This window comes from Caretta caretta, chromosome 27 (genome assembly GCF_965140235.1).
Source record: "Caretta caretta isolate rCarCar2 chromosome 27, rCarCar1.hap1, whole genome shotgun sequence".
In the NCBI taxonomy this organism is placed as follows: Eukaryota; Metazoa; Chordata; order Testudines; family Cheloniidae; genus Caretta; species Caretta caretta.
The window spans coordinates 15,739,137-15,761,801 of NC_134232.1; the positions used below are offsets into that span (position 1 = coordinate 15,739,137).

Consider the following 22,665-nt stretch of genomic DNA (forward strand, 5'->3'; position numbering starts at 1 on the left):
GAGGGTGAGAGCCAGCAGGGGAGGGGGCAGTGGGGCAGGATGAGAGCCAGCAAGGGAGGGGGCAGTGAGGCAGGGGAGAGCCAGCAGGGGAGGGGGCAGTGGGTGAGCCAGCAAGGGAGGGGGCAGTGGGGCAGGATGAGAGCCAGCCGGGGAGGGGGCAGCGTGGCCAGGGGAGGGTGAGAGCCAGCAGGGGAGGGGGCAGTGGAGCAGGGGAGAGCCAGCAGGGGACGGGGCAGTGGGGCAGGATGAGAGCCAGCAAGGGAGGGGGGCAGTGGGCGGGGGGAGAGCCAGCCGGGGAGGGGGCAGCGGGGTGGGGCTGGACTGTGTTGTCAGAGCACCACCCTGGGCTCGGGGGCCCCTGAAGGGCCGGTGTGCGGCTCCTGGGGGGCCGATGGTGCTCTCAGCAGCTCTTCACAGAGCCCGCTCACCAGAGCTTGCACCATCTCCTTCCTTAGAGGTTTTTAAGGTCAGGCTTGACAAAGCCCTGGCTGGGATGATTTAACTGGGAATTGGTCCTGCTTCGAGCAGGGGGTTGGACTAGATGACCTTCTGGGGTCCCTTCCAGCCCCGATATTCTATGATTCTATGATTCCAGCCGTGGGCCCTGGCTCAGACCAACATCTTGGCAGGTCGTCAGAGACCGACCGCTCAGGGTGGGGAAACACGCAGGCAGGGCCTCAGCACTTGGCCTGCCCTGCCCAAAGGTTTCGCACGCTTTGGAGGAGCCAGGGCCAGAGTCGGGCTCATTCCGACCGTGCCCACGGGCGAGTCCGCCAGCACGGCTCAGCGGCCGGGGCAGGGGCTTGTTCTCTCCCACGCCCGAGGCGTTGGCAGCCGGTGGAACAAGGGGGCCAGTTGCCACAGAGGCGGGAGTCCCCCCATTGCCATACGCGCCCCCTCCCCAGAGGGCAGGGACGGGCAGCAGCGGAGTCCGCCCCCCGCCCCGCCTGCTCTGACTCTGGGGGATCTCCGGGCCCGTCTCCCAGCTCTCACGCTCGGCTGTTAATAAAGACTCCCTGCGAGCCGGACCCCCTGGCTCCCCGAGCTGCCTCTCCCGCCCCGGGGGGGGCTCGGCTTGGCTGCCCCCGGGGTCCGCCTTGCAGGGAGGGTCACCCGCTGGCGGGCGGCGCACGAGGCCGGGGGCGCTGCGAGGGGGGAGCGGGGGGGGGGTGCTCAGCGCCCCCCCCCGGCCCGTCGGGTTGCCAACGCTCCCGGACTGGCCTGGAGTCCCCGGGAAGGAAGGCGAATCTTTAGCGAGGGAGGTGCCCTGTGCCGCAATCTCCAGGAACGGCTCCCACCGCAACTGGCCACGCTGCGGCCGCCCCCGCGCGCGCGGGTCCCCCCCGGCCGCCCGGCCCCACGCTGCCCCCCCGGGCCCCAGGGGGGTCCCAGGCTCCGGGCGGCTGCGGGTCCTGGAAGATACAACACAGACTTTATGAGGGCGAATCAAAGCGCCTGCTCCGCTACCCAACCAGGACCTACGGCCCCCAGTCTCGCGAGCGGCGTCGGCGCCAGGGGCGTGACGTCAGGCGGGGGACGGAAGCCGGGCGGGCGGGGAAAGGCTGAGGCGGCCGTTTCTGTTCGCTCCCCCGCCCTTCTCCGCGGCCGGCGAGGGGGAGGAATTTCCGGTCCGGCCGGGGCCCTGCTCCGCGTGCGGCGCATGCGCGCCGGGAAGAATGGTCACGTGCGGAGGGCGAGCTCAGGGATTGGCGGAGGCCATTGTGAGGTCAGTTCCGGCGGCGGCGAAGCCGGTGGTTCGGGCGGGCGCGAGTGAGACCCCGAGCGAGAGCGAGACAAGGGGGCGCCCGGCCCGAGACCCCTCCCCGCCCCCGGCCCGGCCCCGCCATGGCCTCGCTGCTCAAGGTGGACCCGGAAGTGAAGCTAAAGGTAACGATGCCCCAGGGGCCCGCCCCTCCCCCACAGCCCGTATCCCCCCCCCACGTGCCCTCACGGCCATGTCCCGCCCCCCCCCCCGCTCATGCCCCCCACCCGGCCCCGGACCCCCTCCCCCTCCCGGGGCCGCCCCTCCCCCACAGCCCGTATCCCCCCCCACGTGCCCTCACGGCCATGTCCCGCCCCCCACCCGGCCCCGGACCCCCTCCCCCTCCCGGGGCCGCCCCTCCCCCACAGCCCGTATCCCCCCCCACGTGCCCTCACGGCCATGACCCTCCCGCCCCCCCCCGCTCATGCCCCCACGGGTCCCCTCCCGGGGCCGCCCCTCCCCCACAGCCCGTATCCCCCCCCACCTGCCCTCACGGCCATGTCCCGCCCCCCACCCGGCCCCGGACCCCCTCCCCCTCCCGGGGCCGCCCCTCCCCCACAGCCCGTATCCCCCCCACGTGCCCTCACGGCCATGACCCTCCCGCCCCCCCCCGCTCATGCCCCCACACGTCCCCTCCCGGGGCCGCCCCTCCCCCACAGCCCGTATCCCCCCCCACGTGCCCTCACGGCCATCTCCCGCCCCCCCCCCCCCCGCTCATGCCCCCCACCCGGCCCCGGACCCCCTCCCCCTCCCGGGGCCGCCCCTCCCCCACAGCCCGTATCCCCCCCCACGTGCCCTCACGGCCATGTCCCGCCCCCCCCCGCTCATGCCCCCCACCCGGCCCCGGACCCCCTCCCCCTCCCGGGGCCGCCCCTCCCCCACAGCCCGTATCCCCCCCCACGTGCCCTCACGGCCATGTCCCGCCCCCCCCGCTCATGCCCCCCACCCGGCCCCGGACCCCCTCCCCCTCCCGGGGCCGCCCCTCCCCCACAGCCCGTATCCCCCCCCACGTGCCCTCACGGCCATGACCCTCCCGCCCCCCCCCGCTCATGCCCCCACACGTCCCCTCCCGGGGCCGCCCCTCCCCCACAGCCCGTATCCCCCCCCACGTGCCCTCACGGCCATCTCCCGCCCCCCCCGCTCATGCCCCCCACCCGGCCCCGGACCCCCTCCCCCTCCCGGGGCCGCCCCTCCCCCACAGCCCGTATCCCCCCCCACCTGCCCTCACGGCCATGTCCCGCCCCCCACCCGGCCCCGGACCCCCTCCCCCTCCCGGGGCCGCCCCTCCCCCACAGCCCGTATCCCCCCCCACGTGCCCTCACGGCCATCTCCCGCCCCCCCCCCCGCTCATGCCCCCCACCCGGCCCCGGACCCCCTCCCCCTCCCGGGGCCGCCCCTCCCCCACAGCCCGTATCCCCCCCCACGTGCCCTCACGGCCATGTCCCGCCCCCCACCCGGCCCCGGACCCCCTCCCCCTCCCGGGGCCGCCCCTCCCCCACAGCCCGTATCCCCCCCCACCTGCCCTCACGGCCATGTCCCGCCCCCCCCCCCGCTCATGCCCCCCACCCGGCCCCGGACCCCCTCCCCCTCCCGGGGCCGCCCCTCCCCCACAGCCCGTATCCCCCCCCACGTGCCCTCACGGCCATGTCCCGCCCCCCACCCGGCCCCGGACCCCCTCCCCCTCCCGGGGCCGCCCCTCCCCCACAGCCCGTATCCCCCCCCACGTGCCCTCACGGCCATGTCCCGCCCCCCCCGCTCATGCCCCCCACCCGGCCCCGGACCCCCTCCCCCTCCCGGGGCCGTCCCTCCCCCACAGCCCGTATCCCCCCCCACGTGCCCTCACGGCCATCTCCCGCCCCCCCCGCTCATGCCCCCCACCCGGCCCCGGACCCCCTCCCCCTCCCGGGGCCGCCCCTCCCCCACAGCCCGTATCCCCCCCCACCTGCCCTCACGGCCATGTCCCGCCCCCCACCCGGCCCCGGACCCCCTCCCCCTCCCGGGGCCGCCCCTCCCCCACAGCCCGTATCCCCCCCCACGTGCCCTCACGGCCATCTCCCGCCCCCCCGCTCATGCCCCCCACCCGGCCCCGGACCCCCTCCCCCTCCCGGGGCCGCCCCTCCCCCACAGCCCGTATCCCCCCCCACGTGCCCTCACGGCCATGTCCCGCCCCCCACCCGGCCCTGGACCCCCTCCCCCTCCCGGGGCCGCCCCTCCCCCACAGCCCGTATCCCCCCCACGTGCCCTCACGGCCATGTCCCGCCCCCCCCGCTCATGCCCCCCACCCGGCCCCGGACCCCCTCCCGGGGCCGCCCCTCCCCCACAGCCCGTATCCCCCCCCACGTGCCCTCACGGCCATGTCCCTCCCCCCCCCCGCTCATGCCCCCCACCCGGCCCCGGACCCCCTCCCCCTCCCGGGGCCGCCCCTCCCCCACAGCCCGTATCCCCCCCCACGTGCCCTCACGGCCATGTCCCGCCCCCCCCGCTCATGCCCCCCACCCGGCCCCGGACCCCCTCCCCCTCCCGGGGCCGCCCCTCCCCCACAGCCCGTATCCCCCCCACGTGCCCTCACGGCCATGACCCTCCCGCCCCCCCCCGCTCATGCCCCCACACGTCCCCTCCCGGGGCCGCCCCTCCCCCACAGCCCGTATCCCCCCCCACGTGCCCTCACGGCCATCTCCCGCCCCCCCCCCCCCCCGCTCATGCCCCCCACCCGGCCCCGGACCCCCTCCCCCTCCCGGGGCCGCCCCTCCCCCACAGCCCGTATCCCCCCCCACGTGCCCTCACGGCCATGTCCCTCCCGCCCCCCCCGCTCATGCCCCCCCGGCCCCTCCCCCCACGGGTCCCCTCCCGGGGCCGCCCCTCCCCCCACCGTACACACGTGCTCTCCCGACAGCCGCCGGGGCGGGGGCGGGGGGAGCTGCCGCCCCCGCGGAGCGGTTGAGGTCTCGGGCGCGGCGGTGCGCGTCGTTGACCCTGAAGCCTACCGATGACACGTCAAACCTGCTGCTTTCCTCGTGGTGGCCCCCAGTTACCGCCGCAAAAACCCTGCGGTGCCTGCAAATCCCAGCCCGCCTGCTGCGGGGCGAACCTCTCCCGGAGCCCAGTACGTGGCGGTGCCCCTCGCTACCGCCCCAGCCAGAGCTGGCGCTAAGCGTAAGCAGACCGAGCCATTACATTGGGCCCTGAGCTGCTCAAGGGGGCCCCCATTTGCTTTTTTAGCATGGGGGGCAAATATTCCTGTTTAGGGTCCCCGGTGGGCTAGCTCTGCCTTTGTCCCCAGCAGGGCTGGATGCAGACAGCCGCACACCTGCAGCACACATGGCCGTAAAATACAGCTTAGTGGGTGGCCAAATGACTGACCCCGGGGGAGGGGCCGATTCACTGGCTGCATCCTTCTTGCTATATCTAATTCAAGGCTGACCTTCCTTTTACTTGCCATGTCCCTGCCTGAGAATTTCCAGCCTGCTGCACCTGCCAGAGTCCCACAGAGCTTGGGTCCCGCTTGCCCTGCAGTGTACAGGACCCTGGGGGGGTCTACACTTAAAGATTAGGCTGTGAAATTTTGTGCATTGAGTGCCGTAGTTAGGTCGATCTAACCCTCAGTGTAGATGCAGCTAGGTCGACAGAAGAAGTCTTCCATCATCAACCTAGCTACTTACCGCCTCTCAGGGAGCTGGATTAACAACATCAACCGAAAAACTCTTTCAGTCAAAGTAGAAAGTGTCTACACCACAATGTTCTGGTGGCAGCATAGATAGACCCTGAATATCAGCGACTCAGTGTCTGGGCAGGCTGCCCTGTTGCTCAGGATGGGTGGCCATGTGCCTTCGCTTGCTACTTTTTGTTTTTGCTTGGGAGATAATGGCAGTAGATGTTAAATGTCTTGCTGCTTTGTCCTGGAATTCACTCCTCTGAGGAGCAGCCTTTTAGGTGAGGTGCCTACAGTGTGGGAACGCTTGCCTAAGCCTGGGGATTGGGGGAGAATATTGGAGGGGGATTGTCACTGGGGACACTTTTGTTGTAATTAACAGTCAGGTCTGTGGGGCCAGATCAGCCACACGGTTTTTGTTCATTGCGCCTCTCAGATTGTAGATCTGGGCGCTCGTGCTGCACGGTCTGCTCTAGAATAGGTCTGAGTCTGCAAAACCCTTTGTCTGCTCCAAGTCACTCCCTTCTCCATTCACAGAGGCTCTAGATTGTTCTCTGAAATACTTGTAAGGGCGCCATCAACTTCAGATTTCACTCTGACTGCAATGTTTTGCACCTTCTATTGTCAGAGCAACACCTCAGATTACAAAATGGAAATATTGGCATTTGTCCTCATTTGTTTCCTTTGCTTGTTTGACTGTGATAGTTGGTAGCACTGTTTCCCTGCTATAGTCAGGTTCTCTGTGTGTGGGTCAGTCACGTGGCAACATGAGAGTAAAATGTTTTTTAAAAAAATAAGAAAAGTGGTCGTCATACCCCAAATTGACAAAGGGCTCAAGATCATGCGTAGGACCCCAAACCACTTGTATTTTAAATTGACTAGCCTTCAGGTTGGTGATGCCCCTTTCAATAACTGAACTGCACTTGTCTTCAGATTCTTGCCCTAGCTGTTACTCTGCAGTCCTGTGTTTTTGAGTCAGGGAATGTTGAGTTTCCAGTTCTTTGATGGCAACCAACAAAGCCTCTCACCATTGGGGAGCATGCCCACTTCTCTCCCCAGAGAAAAGGACTGAATTGATGGGACCCTCACGTGGGGTGAGAATGAGGGCAAAACATTTCAGTAACTGGTAGCGTTTACTGCTATGGCAACCATGGGCTTCTTATGCAAATTATCAGTTATGCCCACCCCTCCACCCCCTCAGTGAACAGTGAGAACTCTCACTATCATCCAGACCACAAGAGCAAAGGAAGTATAAAAACCCACTTGGCCTAAAGCTAAGCAAAAGGAATAGATTTTGCAATGTGCATGCATGTGAGGTGGTGCAGTTACTCTGTTCTTCCACTGCCTCAGATAGGCAGTTGTTCCACTGCATTTCTGCTTTATGATAAATCAGGCCAGGCGTTAGGCATTTGACCAAGTCAGCTTAACAGCCAGATAAAGGAGAAGCGTTCGGCAGCCATAACACTTGACAATGAGTATTTAGGGTGGCCCTGAGAAGTTCGGCTGGTGGCAGCCTCTGTTCCAGTCCAGGAGTGCTCTGCAGATGTCACTAGCATAATGTGCATGTTTCTGAGGCTTCATGGGGACCTTCTTGAGTGCACTTCTTGACTTGTCGATCTAACAACTGCAGCTTCAGCCTCTGGTTGTGCTTCACCTGCCACGGCAGCTTGCTGTGTTCTCCATCACCCATGGTAGCAGTGCAGGGATCGGGAACGTTAGACTTGCTGTCCCTGCACTGACAGCATGGGCTCTGTTTACTGAGGTTGCTGAGTCTGACAAACAGGGACTTTCCCTGTCCTGGGGTAACAGCTTCTGCCTGGAATATCGAGTCTGGAGGCCTTTCAGCAGTTGGTAATAATGACATCTTATAAAGCTCTGTCGTCTTTCCCATTAGCCTGGTGGGGAAGGTGTCGGAGAGGCTGCTATGTGGCCACCCGCCCCTCTACAATATCATTCTCACCCTGGGTCTCCATTGTAAAGGGGCCGCTTACCCTATGCGGAGGTTCTGTGTGCTTCAGGGCAAACTGGACCTTGATGCAGAATTTAGGTCCCCAAATTCTGGGCATTTAGGAGACTCTTGGGAGCTTCAGATACATTCTGAAAACAGGGTTTCTTATTGGATTCAATATGTCATGGCTAGGATGGTCGGGGGGGTGGCCCTACTGCTTAATTTTAGGATAGAGTACAGTTTTTAATGCAGGCTCTGCATTTCCAGTTCTCACACTGTCATCTTCATGCTTCCATGCAAGCCCATGAAGATGAGTAGGTCAGCTCACTCTTTGCTATTGTTTGAGGCTCTCTGCAGACAGGTAAATGGCCCTGGGTCAGTTACCTCTTGTACTAGTTTTCAGGCTTTTCACTGGCCTTCAGGAACGTAACAATGTACACCTCTAAGAGAACTGGAATTTGGGAGCCCAGCTCTGAGGCAGGGGATGAGTTCTGTAGCTGTGGAATGAATATGTAGGGCTTTGCCTCTGGGCCAGTGCCTGGCACACCTGGGCTGCTATATCAGGAAGAACTAAGGCTGGCTGTGAACTGTGTTTTGGATCAGTTATTCTGAGCTGTTGTTTTCCTCTTTTCTAGGTTGACTCTTTCAGGGAGCGGATCACAAGTGAGGTAAGTGTCTACTCCCATCTCCCCAGAATGGCATGTGGGGGCAGAGTGAATGCCATGTTGGGATCTAGCTTTCTGTTGGATTGTGCTATGATCTCTGAGGTGCAGCAAAACCTTTCTTTGCAGGCTCCTTGCTGGCACTCAGCCCTTCAGTCACTCACTGAGTGTGGAGAGTCTGTAGCTCTGTTGTTCTCCAGAGCCTTGGCAGAGTGGAGGGCTGCCAAGACTCTTCCACCTTCAGGTGGGAAACTTTGACTCCCTCTGAGATTTTTTTCCCCCTGGCTTTGAACAGAGCTGTATGCTTGGCCTTTTGCAGTAGCCTTGGTTTCCACAGTGTCCTTGCCTGCTGGCTAAGTGCAGAGGTGAGGGCAGCCTGGGGCGCTGCTCTCATGTAACCATCTGCTGTTCTTTCTCATTTAGGCTGAAGATTTGGTGGCAAATTTTTTCCCAAAGAAGTTGTTAGAACTTGATGGGTTCCTTAAGGTAAGATATGTGCTGTTGCCTGCTTCCCCACTTGCTTCAGAATGCAATCCTGACCCTGGGGAAGAGTTGTCTTTAGTCAGAGCAGAGGGTAAAACAGAGGATAAAACGCTGAAAAGCAGTGTCCCAAACTTGCGTTATACCCATTTGAATGCCATTAGCCCTAGACACTCAGCCCTGTGTATCTTACGGACTGTGATGGTGTATGGAGTCCATCAGATAGAAACTTAACGAATTCTGTCCCAAACTGACAACCCATTTTCCTAGTCCTCTCAGTCCCATCTTCATACCTGCCTCTGTTCTTGCTTGCCTGGTGGCTGGATGAAACCTGAGGTCTGGAATCTCCCATTTCCTGGCGATTAACATGACGACAAAAGTTGTTAGATTTGTATGTGACTTCTTGTTGTTTTCCAGGAGCCCATACTGAATATTCATGATCTCACCCAGATCCACTCAGACATGAACCTCCCTGTCCCTGACCCGATCCTTCTCACTAACAGCCACGATGGACTGGACGGGGTAAGATTCCTCCCTTGGCTATATTAATTAAACCTGCATGGCTTGCTGTGCATTCGGTTAGGCTGTTCCCTGATAATGACAGGCTGCAGCCGCCCGTGAGCATGTGAGAACTGGTCTCTTCAGCCCCTGGATCCTGGCTGGAGGCAGTGCTGTGGTTTGCTCTGTAATCCGCCCCCGGTTGGAGGGGGAAGGCTGCTCTGATATCAGAACCCTTGAAGATGTTCTGTAAGGAATTTCCTCGCTGCTGTCACTCTTGGTCCCGGGTAGTTGGGGAGTAAAATGTTCTGTTGTGTGTATTTTAGCCAAATATGAAAAAGAGGAAGCTGGAAGACTGTGAAGAGACCTTCCAGGGTAAGAGTCCCCAAGTCTCTGTGCCGCTGCCTGCCCGCTGAGCCAGCGCTACGTGCCTAGGGGTATGAACCTGCACAAGCTCCGACTGCCCGCTCCCTACCCAGGCCTGTCCGTGCTTCCTCTTAAAAGCTGGGGCGTGTGACTGAGTCATGGAGGAGCCCGATAGTGGTTCTGCTGAGCCGAGCTTGGCCTCTCCCAAGAGACTGGAGTAGTGCCCATCAGAGCCGGCATGCTGATGGAGGGAGCAGGGTAGAGCCACATGGACCCCTTCGTGGAAGGAAGGAGCTGTCAAGCCTCATGCTGCATCGAAACAGAGGCAGCTCCTACGTGTGGCTCAGGGAGCAGCTCCCTTTGCACCCTGTTTCTCCAGTTTGGGTTTCTTCCTGGGTCTTGTCTCTCTTCCCCTTCCCATGTGGTAGTCTCTGTAATAGCCTGTTAAATATCCCTGTCCCCATGGCAACCCGGCGTGGTTGGAACAGGTGCAGAGCTGGCTGTCTCTGACTTGAGATGCTGTGAATAACTGACCTTTCCCCTCTGGCGCTAGGTACTAAAGTGTTTGTGATGCCCAATGGGATGCTGAAGAGTAACCAGCAGCTAGTGGACATCATTGAGAAAGTGAAACCGGAGATCAGGCTGCTGATTGAGAAGTGCAACACGGTGGGTGTGGGCCTGAGCATGGGGCTAGATGGCGATCGGCCCCCAGACACCGCTGTCCAAATTCTTTCCCCATAGCGTCAGGGCTTCTCACTGACCCACAAAGAGCGAACTGGGCCTCCATCCTACCTATAGAATAAGGAAATGTAGGACACCGCCCCTCCCCCCGGCTTCTCATGGTCTCTGAACAGGATGCTCCTCAAAGGGGCAGGTACCGGCGCTGGCCAATAGAAATGGCATTTCCCTCAAAAGTGCTTGGAGCTGCCCTGACTCCAGCTCCTGGAGCGGGCACTGTCACTGCAGACCCCAGCTAGCTCCCTCCCGCTAGTCCTTTGCTCGGAAGGGCTTTGCATCTCTGTGATGTTGTACGGCACCACCTTGCTGAGTGAGGCTTCAGTAAAATCGAGGGACAGAAGCTTCCCTTAATGCTTGGGTGGATGTCACGGGGTCCCAGGAGAGGTCAAGGTATCAGGCTTAGTCCCCAGTCGCCGCATGAGTCAGGCCCTGAGACAGTCTTGGGATGAGCTGCGCAAGCGAGAGTTTCTGAGGGCTCCCAGTAAGAGGTTCTGGTTTAAAGACAGGTCCCTCCAGTGCTGTCTGCACTCAGTCACAGTGTCACTTTCTGTCCCTCCAGGTCAAAATGTGGGTGCAGCTCCTGATCCCCAGGATAGAAGATGGAAACAACTTTGGCGTTTCTATTCAGGTAAGGCGACCCATGACATCGTGGCTCCTTTATGGGCTAGTGCCCCAGACACCAGGGCATCTTGGGCTCCTGAGGAGCCTTTCATTAGATCCACCTGGCTCTGCTTCCAAACAGCTCTCTTTGATGGATAGATTGGGCTAGTTTTGGTCTTGAAACCTGAATCCTTCCCTGGCATCTGAGAGGCGGGAGGGGCAGAGAGTACCTAAAAGCATCACTTTGCTCAGAGGCCTGGGAGCCACACCATAGTCTTGCAAGACCCAGTAAAGCTGAGCCATGTTTGAGGGAGGCTGTGTGCTACAGGCAGCCTGCCCCACCCAGCACCCTAACCTGGCAGGATCAGGGTGGTTGTGTGAAGCTATTTGCATTGCTTTCTTCTCTGAATCTCCCTGGAACTTGGCTGCTGATCCTCTGAGCAAGGCAAACTAAATTCTTAAGGCTGTGTGGCTGGTGCAGGGAGTCATTGTGGCCAGGAACTTCTGGTTCCTGCTGGCTCCTATGTTCCCGTAACCTTCGCTAACTGACTGAGGCTTGAGACTTGCGTCTGATTCTACCCTGATGGGTAGATGGAGCAACTTTAAAGATGGCCAGAGACTGAGCTGCTTGACCCTGGGTGGCTGCACACGTGAGTGGGGTTGGAGGTTCTTGCTTCTGCTGTGAAGCTCACACTGCGTCCTTGGCTCCCTTGCAGGAGGAGACAGTGGCTGAGCTGCGGACTGTGGAGAGTGAGGCAGCTTCATATCTGGACCAGATTTCTAGGTAGGTGGAGGTGGGGAAGGGGTGGCTATGAGCTCTTCGATGGGTCCCTCCCTGGGGAGGCTGAGTGCATTTGGGTAAGGACTTGAGCCCCGTGGCTAAGGCAAGGTCTGAGAACACTGCTTTGCTATTTTCTGACTATTAAATCCACCCTCTTCCATTCCCTTCCAGATACTATATCACGAGGGCAAAGCTGGTTTCCAAAATAGCAAAATATCCTCACGTGGTAAGTGGAGCATCTCTTTGCTGAGCGTTTGGTGGGGTTGGAGAGAATTAATTGTCTTTCTGTTTCTGTGGATCGCCCTCTACTGGCTGTTTCTATCACTGACTCCTTTAAGTAGCAGCTGCCAGAGTCCTGTGGGGGCTGGGAGCCTGGAGGGTTGGCGGAGGGGCTCTGTGGTGGCTAGGAGCCCTGGGAGGGGAGTCTGCAGGGCTGGAAGGATCTGGCTTCTCTCAAGGGAAGGGAAAAACTGATAATAATTAATATAAATCAGAAGTTAGGTATTGTAGAAAATCGATAAGGGATGCAAAGGGACACAAGGAGAAATCTATGGCCAGCAGAGTAAAGGACATTAAGGGGGAGTTTTAAAATATATGAGGAACAAAAAGAACCCTCCAATGGTATTTGTCCAATACTAGATGGGGATGGTAGAATTATCAGTAATAATGCAGAAAAGGTGAAAATGGTCAATAAATTCTGTTCTACATTTGGGGGGAAAACAGAAGATACAGTCTCATCCTATGGTGATAACACTTTCCATTCTAGTAGTATCTCTGGAGGATGTTAAGCAGCAGTTACTAAAGACAGACATTTTGAAATCAGTAGGTCCAGATAACTTGCATCCAGGAGTTCTAAGAGCTGACTGAGGAGCTCACTGGACTGTTAATGTTGATTTTTTTTTCAATAAGTCTTGGAGCACTGAGGAAGTTCCCGAAGACTGGAAGAAAGCGAATGTTGTGCCAGTATATACAGGGTAAATGGGATTACCCAGGTAATGATAGGACATCAATCCCAGGCAAGACAATAGTGTCTGATATGGGATTTGATTACTAAAGAACTAAGGAATACATCAGTTATATGATCTGTCAGCATGATTTTATGGTAAATAGATCCTTTCAAACTAACTTGGTATACTTTTTATAAGATTACAAGTTCGGTTGATAAAGGGGATAGTGTTGATGTAATATACTTAGACTTCTGTAAGGTGTTTGACTTGGTACCGCACGACATTTTGATTACAAAACTAGAATGATATAAAATTAACATGGCCCACATTAAATGGATTAAAAACTGGCTAACTGATAGGTCTCAAAATGTAACTGTAAATGGGGAATTGCCATTGAGCGAGTCTGTTTCCAGTGGGATCCTGATGGGATCAGTTCTTGGCCCTATGCTATTGAAAATCTTTATCAATGACCTGGAAGAAAACACAAAGTTATCAGTGATAAAGTTTGCAATTGACGAAAATAGGGTGTGGTAAATAATTAAGAGGACAGGTCACTGATTCAGAGCAATTTAGATTGCTTGGTAAACGGGGTGCAAGCAAACAATATCCGTTTTAATACGGATAAATGTACATCTGGGAACAAAGAATGTAGGGAAGCAGTGACTCAGAAAAAGGGGGTCATGGTGGATAATCAGCTAAACATGAGCTCCCGGTGTGATGCTGTGTTCAAAAGACCTAATGCAATCCTAGGATGCATAAGCAAGGGAATTTTGAGTAGGAGCACAGAGGTAATTTTAACTCTATGTTGGCACTGGTGCAACTGTTACCAGAATCCTGTGTCTAGTGGTGGGGTGCCCACAATTCAGGAAGGACGTTGATAAATTGGAGAGGGCTCAGAGAAGAACCACAAGAATTATGAAAGGATTAGAAAACCTTCCTTATAGTGAGAGACTCAGAGTCCAATCTATTCAGTTTAACAAAGAGCAGGTTAAGGGGTGACTTGATCATAGCCTATACGTACCTACCTGGGGAACAAATATTTGATAATGGGCTCTTCAGTCTAGCAGAGGAAGGTCTAACATGATCCAATGGCTGGAAGCTGAAGCTAGACAAATTCAGACTGGAAATAAGGTGTGTGGTGTTAACTGTGGGAGTAACTAACCAGTGGAACAATTTCCTAGGGTCATGGTGGATTTTCCATCACTGGCCATTTTTAAATCAAGATTGGAGGTTTTTCTAAAATGTCAGCTCTAGGGATTATTTGGGGACAAGTCTCTGGCCTGTGCTATACAGGGTGTCCTACTACATGATCACAATGGTCCCTTCGTGCCCTTGAATGCATAAGGTTGAACAGGAGAGAGCCCCCTTGATGTCTGTAGAGGGAAGGGCAGCCTGGCTTTTAGGCTATTCACAGCCACATTCTCCCTTCTCTGTGTAGGAGGATTATCGCCGCACGGTGACAGAAATTGATGAGAAGGAATACATTAGTCTGCGCTTAATCATCTCTGAGCTGAGGAATCAATATGTGAGTGAGAGTTGGGACCCCAGCTCATGTGTTCCCCTGTGGAGAAGCACCCTTGGATCAATCCCACCTCAGAGCCCTGAGAGGGAGCTGGCCTGGGCCTCTGCTTTCCCGTTGCTCTTAGCAAGCAGAGATCGCGGCAAGTTGCTGCACTGGAGAGTCTGGTATTTCCCACCTCTGTACTGAGTGCTGGCAAGCCCAGGGGCATGCAGTTCATTGTGCTCTTTGCGGGAACCTTCCGACCCAACCTCTCCAGATGGCGTAGGCCGATCCTGGGCTCTGTTAACTAATTCACTCTCATTGTTGGGGCCAAAACATGCTGGTCTCTTCAGAGTGCAGACAGGCAAGGCCTTGCCTAAGAAGCTTACTGCTTGACATGAGACATGATGCACTGAGTGAGGGCGATGGCTGGTGAGGCAGGGAAGGGCCAAGGGGCTGTAACTAAGAGCAGCCATTACTCAGATTAGGCCAGTGCTTATGGTGAGAGTGAAGTTAAGTCAAGTTGTGGACTTCCCCTCCTGATGTACATCCATGGTCTCTCTCCTCTTTCCAGGTCACTTTGCATGATATGATCCTTAAAAACATCGAGAAGATCAAGAGGCCTCGGAGCAGCAACGCCGAGACTCTCTACTAAATGTCAACGTTTGAACTTGAGAACTGTTCAGTCAACTAAAGACCGTCATTGCCTTGGTTTGTTACGTGACTATCGAGATGGGAAACTGGCTGGAAATAGTATTGCACTCGTAGTTAAACTCTAAAGAAACCCTCGCCTAGTTCTGTGATTGGTTTTGTTCAGGTCTCAGGAACTCTCCCTAATGTAGGAATTGGTATTGAGCAGGCCACTGCCATGGGACATGCAGGCTACCGAGAGTGAGCAGCTGCCAGGTAGGAATGCTCCTCCAAGCCTTTCTTCCTACTTAGGTGGGAATTGGATGAGACACCAAGCCCCGGGGTTCTCCCCTTTCCCCCCCGCCATCTGTCAGCTGCAGGGTTTCCTTGGGGTCCCTGGGAAGGGAGGAGATGCAGTGTCTTCAACACTAGACTGAGTCCACAGAGTGTGTGCTGGCTGCGAGAAGCCGGCTGCTTCTCAGTGCCATCTCTGAGTGAGCCCTCTGCTGCCAGTCGTTTTATGCGTGTTAACTGTAAGGCTGGGAGGAGGTGCCCCTTCGGAGCAGGCAGCTCCCCTAGGCCAGGCTGCAGCCACACTCAAAGTGCCATTGAGAGATTTTTAGGTTCGAACAAACCAGGAAAGAGCTACCTTAAGTTAGATCCCACCCCATTTGTCCCTCTCCCTTGTGAAATGCAGCTAGATCAATGCAGAGGGCTATGTGGCACACCTGTCACTAGATCTGGTTGCCACCAGCCACGTCCCACTGGCTGGTGGGTTCAGAGCCCGGGTAGCTTTTGCTCCTATGTAGCTTTCCTCTTGGCTCTACAAAAGCAGTTGTCCTGGTTAAAATCAATGTTAATCTCCTTCGGCGTGAGGCATTTCTGTCCAGAATGAAGTTAGGGAGAGGCCCGAGCTCAAATTTTGAAGTCCTCATAGTCTCCAATAATGCTAAGGAATTAGCAGGTTGTGACGCACAGTCCCCTGCCGAGTGTATTTGGGGGGCAGGGTTTGGCAGGCTGGCTGCGATGGCTGATCTGTTGGGATGAGGATGGCCAAAAGCAGCCACAGCAGATCAGTATCAAAACCCCAGCACCCCATGAAAAGTACCTCGATTCCTTCTCCTGTGCCCAGGAGCTCCTCTAAGGCCATTGGAACGTTTCATGGTCCATTGCAAACCCCATGGGAAACGGTCAGTTGCGTTGTCAGTTTTTGTATGTGTGGGAAATGGGCTCATGATGCTGCAGGCTCCTTCTACATTTTCTTATTTATGGTATTTTTACTTCACACCCTCCTTCAGGGGAATGCTGGGTCAGTTGGTCCTGGACCCCTGAAGCTTCCATGGGTCTCACTGTCACACTTGTAACTTCTTGTGCAGTAGCCTTATAGTAGTTAGTTGTGAGAAATGGAATGAACGTCCTCTCCTTCCCTCTTGCGTTCTGTTGCTTTTGTTTCTTCTTCTATGGTGAAGAGCCACGTTTTCTCTTGCTGGTTTCCCAGGGGTTGCTCTGAGCGTGGAGGGCCCCCTGGCCCTTTCGATAGACTCCTTTGTTGTTGTTTGTAGTAAGTCCAATTTTCGTCTTCCCGTTAATAAATATTCAGTAACAAACCAACTGCGTCTTAGCTGCTGCCTGGGAGCAGCACCTTCACTGTGTGTTTCTTTGTACTGATTCCTTTTTATTTGTTGGACTGTTCAACTTTCCTTGCCAGATGAACGTATGTAAAACTTTTACCATGTCAAGAAATTAAAATACAGGTACTTTGAATTCTTAAGTAGGACCCTTGTGTGATGCTGCGTTGTCAGACATGCTCTGTCGGTGGCTATGCCTCGCCTGTGTCCCAGTCTGGCCATGCCTCTCTCACGTCCACTCGCTCCACCCTTGTGCTGTATACATCGCCATGTCCTTCACCATGTGTCCAGACAATCGTCTGCTGCTGTGGGGTTCCAGCAGCATCCAGCAACTTAGTACCAAGGCCCCATGTCCTTACACTGCCCATTGCTCACTCCTGCGCGGGGTGAATGGGAGTTGCTAGAATAATTTGGAATAAAATGGGCCGCTGGGGACCAGGGACTGGGATAAGGGAGCCTCCAACTCTAGGCAGCTGGTGCCTGGAGCTTCTTCCTTGGGCCCTGGCTGCAGCTCTGTGTAGTGGGTGTCTCCCACATCAGGGTTGTCAGTCTCAGTGGTGAGGGCTGGATGGACTAGGCCTGCATGTGGGAGAAGCTGGCATAGCTGCCTGCCGTTTTAGGGCTAGAGTGCAGGCTCCAGGGCTCTCACCTGGCCCCTTTCACTAGGCTGGAGCTGGAGACCAAAGGAGGAAAGATACAGGCCAATTGCAAAGTTCAGCAGCGGTGCCCAGGCTGGCAGTCTGCCACGCCATGGTTTTCTCATTCCACTTCCTGCTCTGAGTTCAAAGCTACTGTGGTCTCGGAACACTGACCTCATCTTTTCTTTTTCATCTCTTGCCTCATTTCCAGCTAGCAGCTCCATCCTGGGGCTAGAGACCTGCTCCTCCGCATCAGTCTGCACGCGCACTCCCAGCTCCACCACATTTTCCAATGGCAACCGATGGTTTCCAAGCTTCCTCTCCCATGAGCTTGAGCTCTGAGGGAGGATTGAAATCTCCCCCTTAATGCTGTCTCCTTTCTGCCCTAGAGCCAGGCTCTCCCCTGGGTTAATGGATCTTGCCGCACACTCCACTCCAGTGTGGTGTCAGGTATTCGCAGTCCTCTTAACCCCCTGGTCTGGGTGAAGGAGGGACTTAGACAGTTGATGCTGAGGATCTGAGGTAGTTAAGGCTGCTTGATCTGGGCAGGGGTCTGTTCTGTACAGAAGCCATCCTCAAGCACACACTGAGGGGTTCCCTGTCTGGAGCCAACAGCCACTAGATGATGATCTTGCTCCAGCCACCGACCCATGGTGCTCCCGCCCTGAGCAGCTGGCTCCTGTGAGAGCACGCTGGATCTCATCACAAATCTTAGGAACCACTGAGGAATGTGAGAAACAACTTCTGGATAAGTCTGAGTTTCCTGCTGCCTGTGAGGCCCCCTCCACTCTGCTCCCTGTGGTGTGGGAAATGCCAAAGGCCTACTCAAGCCAGGCCCCCTTCGCAACAGGAGGGAAGGACTGTGGCTTAAAATAAAATTCCTTTGTTTGCTGTGAGGCCACAGGAGCTGGGGGTCAGCATGGATTGACGCTGAAAGAACCTGATGTGGCACTGTGTGAAAAGCACCCGCTCATCACTACCACAGAAATAAGCGTTCATGGATCTTAGGGGCTGGTCCAGCTGCAGAGCCAGGGGAACAGGCTGCTTGTGTCAAAGCTGGAGCAGCTTCCTGGGCGTTCACCCTCTAGCTGGGAGTAGCTCTTTTGCTGTGCTCACAAGGAAGCTGGTAACATGTTGCTAGGGCCTGAACTCATGGGTATGTGGGGAAACTCACCTAGGTGAGTGTGCCTATTAATGCCTGTCAAAGGGGCAACCAAGCACAGCAGCGATCTGCCCCATCCCTGCAGCCAATATAAGGAGAGTGAAAGAACATCAAGCAAACTTATTTTGACATTTAAAATGATGTAACTAGCTGACAGGAGAAAATGGGAGCAAGGAATTTAAACGTCCCTGCAGCCGGAGTTCTGCCTGGAAGTAGACAAGCCCAGCCAGCTCATGGGGAGTTGAGTAATGGGCTCCCTGCCCTGGTGGCTGGCATTCTGGTGCTGCCACTGGCTAGCTGGCTTTCGGTTTGGTTCCTGTACATTGCAGAGATGAATTGTGCGGCTGTAAAACACGAAACTTCCCTTCTCACTCCTTCAGGGGGGAATTTACCAAACCCAGGATGTAGCAATAGGTGGTCCCAAAAAGGAATTACCTGGCTAAAATAAACCTCCGCAGGAAGTGAATTCTCTGGGGCAGGGCTGCAAGAAGTTCTGTATTGTGGCTGGATCGGATGTGTGGAAGGGGATGCATGCTCTGAAACTGGGAGTAAACAGGTTGTGTTACTGCTAGTAAGGAGATTTGATACTTCCTAAGTTCTGAGCTTCTGGAGGTGTTCTGTTTTAGATGAGACCTAAAACCAAGACCTTCAGCACTTGTGCTTCTTAAAGAACCCAGATCACTTTTTGTAAGCATCAGAGAGTAAGCCCAGGTGTCCTAGCGTGCTGCTGTTCAATTCATTTCATTTGCTTCCTGACATTTCCTTTGCAGTTTTGAAATGGATTCAGATTTGTTCTCCACGGGCTCTGAAAGGGTGGGGCTGCTGTGACTCCGGAGAACTTTATCAAATGCTTTCAGATCCCTCGGCTGGAACCGTGCCGCAGAAGGTGTCAAGTACTGCACGTTTAGACAGTGCGCTGCCCTGGGGTGTCCTCGGGCACATCAATAGGCCAGAAACTCGGGAGAGCAGCAGCACAGAACCACCCATTCCCTCCATGTTGGCCATATCCTTCCCCACAAATAGGCTGCTTGTTAGTGTGGGTAGGTGGGTTTTTACTGTGGTGTAACTAGTGAGCTTAGATCTACATCAAAACACCGAACAAATCCCAAACCTTTGTGTTCAGGCCACCCTGCAGCTCCCTCCGCGCTGGCTCCAGGCAGCTGTAGGGCTTAGCCACCTTTCTTTAAGCACTCCCTGTCCCTTAGAAAAACGCTGTGTTTACAGCCTGTGCCTGGCTACAGACAGCTCAGAGGAGATGTAAACTGTCATTGCATCGCTCTTAGCCAGGGCTCCATTCTCAAGGCTGCTGCTGAATGCGCCACTCCTGTAGTGTCTCCTCCCTGGGTTCGTGTTGCTTGTCTGCAGGTGTGATGCTAGTGAGTCCAGCAGAAGGAAAGGTGCATGTTTCTGGGGTAGCCATCTTGTATAATTCGCCTGCGAGCAGGTGAGTGGTGACAGCAGCAGCCCCTGCTCTCGCCACAGCGCTAGACTCCAGCTGCCCAGGAGCCGGAAATGGGTGGACTCAGAAATGACGTGCGGCCGCTTGTGTCTGTCTTCACAGCTGCAGACTAGGCCAGAGAAGGCTGCTGGGGCCGATGATGATGGGACGGTGGTGTGGGTGCTCTGTCAAGAGCAGCCCTGGCTAAATACTTCTCTACAGGGCAGGGAGATGGGTCCAAACCCACGGCGAGGAAGTAGAGGTGGAACTGCCCGAGGAGGAAGCGACCTGCCCCCAGCAGGAAAGAGCAAGTGTTGCCTGCAGGAGACAGTAGGGAGGGGAGGCTGGCAGCGGGAATGGAAACTTGCTCTGATTCTTGGTTTGCTTGTGTGTTCAGCACAGGCTGGAGATCCGGCAGGGATTATGGCTCAAGCTGCAGGACTTTTATTTATTTCATTTAGGAGCCGTCTCTCTAGCCAACTGTGACACCTGCGCCTTTCTGGAGGTGCAGGGAGACCAAGGAAAACAGTAACTTATGAGTCACGAGAAGTTGTGCTCGCCAGTGGGAATTCCAGCAGGAGGCTGCCAGCGCCATGATCAGTCCAGGGAAAATGTGAAAAGTGACAGTTCAGAAATGTGTCTTCTCTTTTTCCTGAGCCCACCCATCCGGTACCAAGCTGGGCTCCAGCGTGTGGCCAGGCAGCCTGGGGAGAGGGAGGAGCACATGGTGGAATCCAGGGACTCCTGTGCGCTAACCCTGGTTCTGCCTCTCTTGGTGCCCTGCAGCCATCTCCTCTTTCCCCCCCTCCCCCCCACGCCCTCCCTCCTATGAAGCAGGGCTAATAATGACCCTGAGTTGTCTCATGGGAGTGTGGCCAGGATTGGCTAATTACCGGCTGTGCAGTGGCATGATGCTGGTGCTAATTATTCATTGTGATTTGGGTGCTGGGACTAAGGCCCTAAAGTGGACCTGGCTGGGGCTGCCGCATCCCTTTGGCTGTTACATAGCTGGGCATGTTCCTTCATACAGGAACGGCTGCTGGAGGTCAAACTGGGAACCAAAACCACACAGCGGGGTGGGGAGGGGGTGTGTGTGAAAGGAAGGAGCCTGAGAAATCAGGGAAACTCAGTGAACTGCGAAGAGGTGAATTCTGAGCTGTGGCAGTGAAATCTTCACTCTCACAGGCTGGGAATGTGCCTCCCTCCATTCCCCGACCTGATGCTGACAACGCCATCCCAGCTCTCATGGGTAACCTCAGCAAACTGGCCTGACTAAAAAAGCAACATAATCATATGAAATTTGTCTTATGAGTCACTGGTCCTGCGGCTTCAGTAGTTTTCCTAATGCATTGCTCTTGGAGGACCACGGAGCGTGCTGGATGGGCTGGGAGCAAAGACCTGCCCTCTCTGGTCCCCGCAAATTTCAGATCTCCTCCCCCAGCTTCTCTCCACCTTTCATGTTTCCTGTACTAACCATCCAGCCACAGTCCAAACAGGCTGACGGCAGCCTCTCTGGAAGCTGTTGTAAGGCTCCGTAAGTCTCTTCTACCTTTGTGGCTGCAACAACATGAACCTGAAAACTGTCCTTGTCCTCTTGGTTCTGGCGCTAGCCACAATTTTCGCTCTGGTTTGTGTGTTGCTGACGAGAGGAGTGAAACCAACCAGCTGTGAGCCGCAGACCCTGAGCACCCTGCAGGGAAAGTACGGTGACCAGAGCCTGGTCTTTGCTGATCTGACGCCAGAAGAAATGGTGCAAGTGGTGACGTATCTTCAGGAAAACCTTGGGGTGCCACTGGTAGATGCCTCTCAAGCAAACCCTTCTGATAACTGCATTTATTACATCGATGTGCAGCTCCCCACCAAGGCAGAGGTGCTGGGGTTCTTGGATCGTGGGGGAAAGCGACCCTCCCGGCAGGCGCTGGCTGTGGTGTATTTTGGAAACCAGCCAGATCCAAATGTCACGGAGTATGTGGTGGGTCCCCTGCCAACACCAACAACTCACCAGGACATCACGGTGCAGAAGTATGGAGGGAAGCTGCCGTACCACCGCAGACCAGTGCTGGATTTTGAGTACAAGCTGGTTGCTGGCTTTTTACGGAGGACAGCATTTCCCGCAGCTCTAACCTTCCTGAGTCAAGTATTGGATTATGATGGAACTAATTTAGCAGCTATGACCACAGCCCCCCGGGGGTTCCAGTCTGGAGACCGCAACACCTGGTTTATTCTGTTCCACAACGTGAGCGGCTTCTTCCTGCACCCGGTGGGGCTGGAGGTGCTGGTTGATCACAGCAGCCTGGACGTTTCCCAGTGGAGGGTGAGCAAAGTGTTCTTTAACGGCCAGTACTACGGGGACTTGGTGCAGCTGGAGAGGGAGTTCAAGCAGGGCCATGTCAAAGTGGACCCAGTTAAGAGAGCCCCACCCGACGGGGGATTCTCTTCCATGCAGCCCCGAGCAGCTCCCAGGGCCCCGTTCCCCCTGCAGTACGAGCCTCATGGGCCCCGCTACAGTGTCCAAAACAACCAAGTTGTCTCCCGGGCCTGGAGCTTTGCCTTTGGGGTGAACGTGAACACGGGGATGCGTCTCTTTGACATCAGATTTAAGGGGGAGAGGATTGTCTATGAAATCAGTGTCCAGGATGCTATATCTGTCTATGGGTCCAACTGTCCTGGAGGGATGTCAACCAGGTACATGGATGGGAGCTTTGGCATCGGGAGATTCACGTACCCGTTAGTCCGGGGGGTTGATTGCCCCTATTCAGCTACGTACGTAGACACACACTACTTAGCTCAATCCCCAAACCCTAGAATTAATAAAAACTCCATCTGCGTTTTTGAGGAGAACACTGGGTCTCCTCTGAGGCGCCATTACTCCAACTTGCAGTCCCTGTACTATGGGGGGCTGACCAACTCTGCTCTGGTCCTTCGGTCCATTGCCACTCTGGGCAACTATGACTATGTCTGGGACTTCCTCTTCTACGAGAACGGAGCTATCGAGGCCAAAGTCCATGCCACAGGCTACATGACTTCATCCTTTCTCTACGGTGACGGTTTAGACTATGGCAATAGGGTTGGGGATCACACCCTGGGGACGATACACACCCATTCCATCCATTATAAAGTGGACTTGGACGTTGGAGGTAGGTCTCTTTGATGGTGATTCTCTCTCTCTCCCTCTCCTAGTGCCTCTCACTTGCTATGTCCTCGGACTTATGACAATTGGTTCCTGAAAATTGTGTC

General features: G+C 56.2%; 1 protein-coding gene and 1 pseudogene across 1 annotated transcript; both read left to right on the top strand.

Moving 5' to 3' along the window:
• Positions 1–1,709: 1,709 nt before the first annotated feature.
• On the top strand, positions 1,710–16,333 carry PSME3 (proteasome activator subunit 3). The gene is made up of 11 exons (XM_048830057.2): positions 1,710–1,887; positions 7,995–8,027; positions 8,445–8,507; positions 8,919–9,023; positions 9,326–9,374; positions 9,919–10,031; positions 10,663–10,731; positions 11,420–11,487; positions 11,656–11,710; positions 13,870–13,956; positions 14,507–16,333. The coding sequence occupies exons 1-11, from the start codon at positions 1,846–1,848 to the stop codon at positions 14,585–14,587; spliced, it is 765 nt and encodes a 254-aa protein (XP_048686014.1). The 5' UTR covers positions 1,710–1,845; the 3' UTR covers positions 14,588–16,333.
• A 4,550-nt stretch (positions 16,334–20,883) lies between these two features.
• LOC142070167 (amine oxidase [copper-containing] 3 pseudogene) lies at positions 20,884–22,579 on the top strand (annotated as a pseudogene).
• The last annotated feature ends 86 nt before the right edge of the window (positions 22,580–22,665 follow it).